The sequence below is a fragment of the Xenopus tropicalis genome, chromosome 4, assembly GCF_000004195.4.
Source record: "Xenopus tropicalis strain Nigerian chromosome 4, UCB_Xtro_10.0, whole genome shotgun sequence".
NCBI lineage: Eukaryota > Metazoa > Chordata > Amphibia > Anura > Pipidae > Xenopus > Xenopus tropicalis.
In genome coordinates, this window is record NC_030680.2 from 135,178,340 (window position 1) to 135,184,358 (window position 6,019).

General features: G+C 39.0%; 1 protein-coding gene across 1 annotated transcript in view; it reads left to right on the plus strand.

Moving 5' to 3' along the window:
* The window catches only part of eefsec (eukaryotic elongation factor, selenocysteine-tRNA-specific), a 186,416-nt gene extending 181,670 nt beyond the window's left edge, over positions 1-4,746 (plus strand). Inside the window, exon 7 of the mRNA XM_031901177.1 lies at positions 4,589-4,746. Within this exon, the coding sequence (XP_031757037.1) occupies positions 4,589-4,731 (143 nt within the window). The 3' untranslated portion in view covers positions 4,732-4,746. The remainder of the gene's footprint in view (positions 1-4,588) is intronic.
* Positions 4,747-6,019: the final 1,273 nt, after the last annotated feature.

Genomic DNA, 6,019 nt, shown 5'->3' on the forward strand with positions numbered 1-6,019 from the left:
GAGACTCATGGGAGTCATGCATGTTTCCAAATTATTTTGAAATATAAGTTTGATGTGCTTTCTTTATACTTAATATATTTATTTTCAGGGTGCTGAAACAGAAACAACCATTTTTTTCTCACTTTTCTAAAGATCCACAATGCTTTCATAAATTTACAGAAGGCAGCGGGATGAGACATCACCACCCATTTAACCTATTTGACCCAATGGATCCTCCCAAGTAGTATTAGTAGGGTTGCCGCCTGGTCTGTATCGCAATCTGTAGCTTCTGGCAAATGGCAGAGGGGCTGCTGTAAGATGCCATAGACACTTACTATTTATTGGGCTGGGGGGGCTGTTTGGGCCTCTATGTACTTGGAATGCCAGGACCCAGGCCCGGACTGGCAATCTGTGGGTTCAGGCAAATGCCAGAGGGGCTGCTGTAAGATGCCATAGACACTCACTATTTATTGGGCTAATGGGGGCTGTTTGGCCCTCTCTGTACTTGATATGCCAGGGTCCACTTCAAAACCCAGTCTTGTCTTGGTTGCCACTTTTAACGGTAAAGACACATGGAGTTACTAGTAGCAGCTTCTTTTTCACAGCTACTAAAATAGACAATGCTGATCATTTACAGATAACTGTCTCTATGTGTGTTTTAGCAGAGGCAATTCTCAGTATTGTCTATGGCAAGGTATTTTCTGGAGTTAAGTAGCCGTGAAAAAGTAGCTGCTTCTAGTAGCTCCATGTGTCTTCACCCCTAGACACTGAAAGTCCATACGGGGGGTGGGTTGGAGAATGTCAGAGGGTGGGGTGATGATATTAAGGGGCAGACTGGGGTCCTTACTATGATGTGTCATCCAGTTGGCTGCCTGCAACGTCATATGAATAATCGTGTAGCCAAAAAAAAAAAAGAAAAATTCAACAAATACACTTGGCTTAATGGACCCAAATCATTTTAGATTCTCATAAATGGTACCCAAGGGCCAGGAGGTCCCAAACTGGACTGCACAATGGCTTAGGCTGGCCCTGCCACTGAGGTTCAGTGGGAATATACACATTATAACATCTCTTATCTGGAAACTTGTTTACCTAAGACCTCTAAAATGCCATTTGCTGTAGTGTCATATTCAATATTTTTGTACTTGATAATAACAAAGATGCATAATTGGTGGCATAAATATCCTGTTTTTATTTCTTTATAATTACATTTTTTTAAAAGCTTTAAAGCATGGGGCTCCATGAAAACCCTAAATTTCCAGTTAATACCTGTTTAACAAGAACAAGTTGCAAAGATGTTAATACAGATATTAACATTAGCAGATCCTACAGAACCGACACTAACTGGGCCTGGCTCACAGAACATGGCTGAGTTGATCCAATTCAGTGCATGTTTACCCCATGTCTGATGGTAAATAATAGATCCCAAGGCCATATTGAATTTAATGGAATCCGGCCATGGTATAATCAGGTTTTGTCTGGTGGTGAAAAAAAAGTTTCCAATATGAAACACAAAAGAAAACTCATGAATACTTTTATTATAGCCCAATATATATTTAAGAGCCATATTTAATAAAATTATGAAGAAGGTTTTTTCAGTTTGAATAAACAAACTTGAGATTTTGACAGCTGGAGTTAATTTTCCAACAGAAGACTTTTCACTTAAAGCTGTCAGAAATCAAGAGGCTTTTTATTAGTATAAACAAAATGAAAAATTCTGGAATTTACATCAACGGATTCTGATTGGAATGACAGGATTTTGGCTCTATCAGCGCAATGCAAAGATGGGAGTTATAGGGACCAACACAATCCACGTTTGTCTTGGAGTCCTCCACCCCAAAAAACATTTTATTGCAAAATGTAATAAGAACATGTCATTCTCAGCAATGGGTTTAAAGTTCCCTGGTTCTGACTCTTGAAACAATGTGGCAAAAGTCAGTCCTCTCCCAAATATTTAAAGCAGCTGTCGTCCAATAGGACACAACGCAATCAGCCGGGCAGGTACCACCCTCAATAGCAACAACATTTACAAATAAACTTACAGTTTGATTTAAACAATTTTTATTTAAACAATTATTAAAACAATACAATATTATTGCTTTGTAAATTATATTTCAATAAACAATCCCCTCAGTACATTAACCTACGAGTCGTGGTCTAAAATAAATCCTCATTCTGTTTAGGGTGTGTTGCCATAATGCCCTTTAATACAGTAAAATGTATTGTAAAAATGGAGAATAGTACAGGTAAGGGATCCTTTATCCAGAAACCCGTTATCCAGAAAGTTCCGAATTACGGTTTAATGATTCCCTTTTCTCTGTAATAATAAAACAGTACCTTGTACTTGATCCCAACTAAGATATAATTACCCCTTATTGGGGGCAAAACAGCCCTATTGGGTTTATTTCATGGTTAAATGATTCCCTTTTCTCTGTAATAATAAAACAGTACCTGTACTTGATCCCAACTAAGATATAATTACCCCTTATTGGGGCAGAACAGTCCTATTGGGTTTATTTAATGGTTAAATGATTCCCTTTTCTCTGTAATATTAAAACAGTACCTGTACTTGATCCCAACTAAGATATAATTACCCCTTATTGGGGGCAGAACAGCCCTATTGGGTTTATTTCATGGTTAAATGATTCCCTTTTCTCTGTAATAATAAAACAGTACCTTGTACTTGATCCCAACTAAGATATAATTACCCCTTATTGGGGCAGAACAGCCCTATTGGGTTTATTTAATGGTTAAATGATTCCCTTTTCTCTGTAATAATAAAACAGTACCTGTACTTGATCCCAACTAAGATATAATTACCCCTTATTGGGGGCAGAACAGCCCTATTGGGTTTATTTCATGGTTAAATGATTCCCTTTTCTCTGTAATAATAAAACAGTACCTGTACTTGATCCCAACTAAGATATAATTACCCCTTATTGGGGGCAGAACAGCCCTATTGGGTTTATTTAATGGTTAAATGATTCCCTTTTCTCTGTAATAATAAAACAGTACCTGTACTTGATCCCAACTAAGATATAATTACCCCTTATTGGGGGCAGAACAGCCCTATTGAGTTTATTTCATGGTTAAATGATTCCCTTTTCTCTGTAATAATAAAACAGTACCTGTACTTGATCCCAACTAAGATATAATTACCCCTTATTGGGGGCAGAACAGCCCTATTGGGTTTATTTAATGGTTAAATGATTCCCTTTTCTCTGTAATAATAAAACAGTACCTGTACTTGATCCCAACTTAGATATAATTACCCCTTTTTGGAGGCAAAACAATCTTATTGGGTTTAAATGATGTATAAATGATTTTTTAGTAGACATAAGGCATGGAGATCCGCGCGAAAAATTGTCGCGCAGAATTTTTTTTTGTTGCGCGTCAAATCGGGCGTGGTCACATCAAAAAAGGTGCAGTTGTGCCAAAATTGGGTGTGGTCACGTCAAAAAAGGCGAGGGCAAAAAAAAATAGACGGGGGAGGCAAAAAAATAGACGCGGGCGACAAAAACATTGTGCGACAAATGCATTTTGTGAATTTTCTTGCCGTTTCGCAAATTTTATGGCGAAACGAAACGGACAGATTCGCTCATCACTAGTTTCTAGTCTTATTCTTTATGAATTTAAGTTCTCCTTTAAGAAACCATGTACTATAGAAATGCATGTAAGTGCTGCCCAGAGGCAAAGACATAAATGTAACCAGTGCAACCACGACCCTGCAGCCCAGAGTTGGGTTACTTATCATTTGAGCCAGTAAGAGTGTGATAGAAGAGACCAAAACAAAAATGATTCTGTTAGTTTCTTGCCTTTTTGTTTGGACCCTAATACCTTAACAAATGCTCTACTCTTCACTAGTGAAATAACTTCAAGACAGCAATAATTAGCAGAGAATTATGAGCAGTCCCACAGCTCTTATCAAATAATCTCAGCTGAGCTGTTTTATCAGTAGAAGTAGCATCTTCTCCAGGCATGAATCTGATGAAACAGACTGTTGCCATAATAGTCCTAATTCTTATCTCAGCCTTGCGTCTCTATCTGGACGCGCAGTGATCTCCCTTTCAGATGCAACATGGGAGCATCAAGTCAGAGATTATCAAACGAAGAGAGGGCCATCTTATCTAATGGAGCAGCTTTAATCTTATTCAGGCCACGCTGCTGTGTAGCTCAAAGGAAAACTGCTTAGCGCTTTTCTTTTTCACTAATCATAGCTCAGGGCTGGGGGAATTCTCTATGGGGTCTTTCAAACTTGTGCCAGTGGGGGGGAAAAAAAAAAATCTGAAAAACAAAGTTGTCTCCAAAAAATACACAGGGTTCATTGTTTGTCATTTTTATAAATCTCTTTAAGAAGTCATGAAAGGAGAATTTAGTGACATCTGCTTTATCTCTGCTGGCCACAGACAGACATCACAACATTTAGATAAATAAACAGCAATGGCACCTACTGTATGAAGTGAAATTCAGCAAAGCAGCTTAAGGCACTTGCTTATATATAAAACAGGATAATAAGAATATATATCATGTCGTTCTAAGACTAGCTGCTAGCACACAGGACATATTTGCACTCCCATATAATATTCTGACACTTTACCTTTTCTTTCAGGTCACAGACTGACTTGGGCAGTGAAAAGCAATGTTTTGGGGGGAACAAACCCTCCCTACACCAGGTTCCTATGTGAGAGATTTTCCTTTTTTCCTCTACAGTACATGGTGACCTCTAGCCAAGACATTGGCAGAAGCGATTAAGGAGGGGTTTTCTATTATATCAATTCTATATTTATACAGGGCCACCATCTTCTATATTTATTCAAGGCCACCAGGATGTAAAACTACCCAAGGCCTGGTCAAATTCTAAACCCTTTGGGGCCCTTCTGAGTAGCAGAAAGTAACTATTTATATGACCTACTTATTATAGAGCAATAACTGTTTATATTAGGATCTATTTACTGATTTATATGAGTATCTCCTACATGGACTATTCTGTTTAACTGGTCCCATACCTGTATAATGTTTTAACTTACATTTATACTTACATATTACATATATACACAAACTATATGTTGTTGTTATTATACTGTAACCCCTATTTGGCTGTAAAACAGTCAAACAACGGCTAACATAGGTTTAGCGCATGGGGTACATGTGACTCAATCCTTCAGGATTCGCTAAATGGAAGTAACGTGTGAATCAGGGATGTGGTGTAACTATAACTCACTGTAGCTGTGTGCAGTGCAGATTAGCAAAACTGGATGCCAGAAGGTTCTTGCTGTTGAACAATAGAACCGGGTTTATTGTAGCAATGCAAGCAATGCACGGTTAGATCAAATACTCACATACAGATGTTATATGATAGTACTCTGAGGACAACAAGAGAGGATGCACACCGGTTTATCCCACCTCTTTGGGAGACTGGGCAGGGTAAATGCACCTGGTCAGCTTGGCACCCCTATGGAAGCAGTCTGGATAGATATCTCAGTCCTCAGGTTGAATACCTCTAGTTTTAAGAGTCATACAGCTGACTGTGGATCAGGGTTTAGATACTGCCTGTCTCCTATGTCTGGCTGTGGCCCTATGTGGAGGCAACAGTGCCTGTATGGAAGGGTACTTCCTGCTATTTTCCTTGGTGGAGCCGAAACTGCTCTTGCATCCTTCCCTCTCTATCTCACTTTCCTAGAATGTGCTCGACAAGAGTAACTATCTAACTGGTCCTTGTTCACAGGGTGACTTCACTAGAGTAGGTGATGACGCTAGGGTAACTTGGCTTTACTGGAGCCCTGTTGATCCCAGGCTCAGTGGACCTTAAACCTGAGACACAGAGGCAGCCAAAGAGGAAGACCCACCCCTTTGCTAAACACTATATATGCAAAGGGTGGAGTCAATCTGTAAACCAATAAGGCATAAGTGAAAAGGATAAACTAGATACATGGGTCTTTGCCCGTTAACAGCATAAACTAAGGAAGTTGTAGGGTTTAAAGCCATAGGAACATGTTAACCCTATGGGTCCCTGCAATACTATAGCATTCTACATGACATT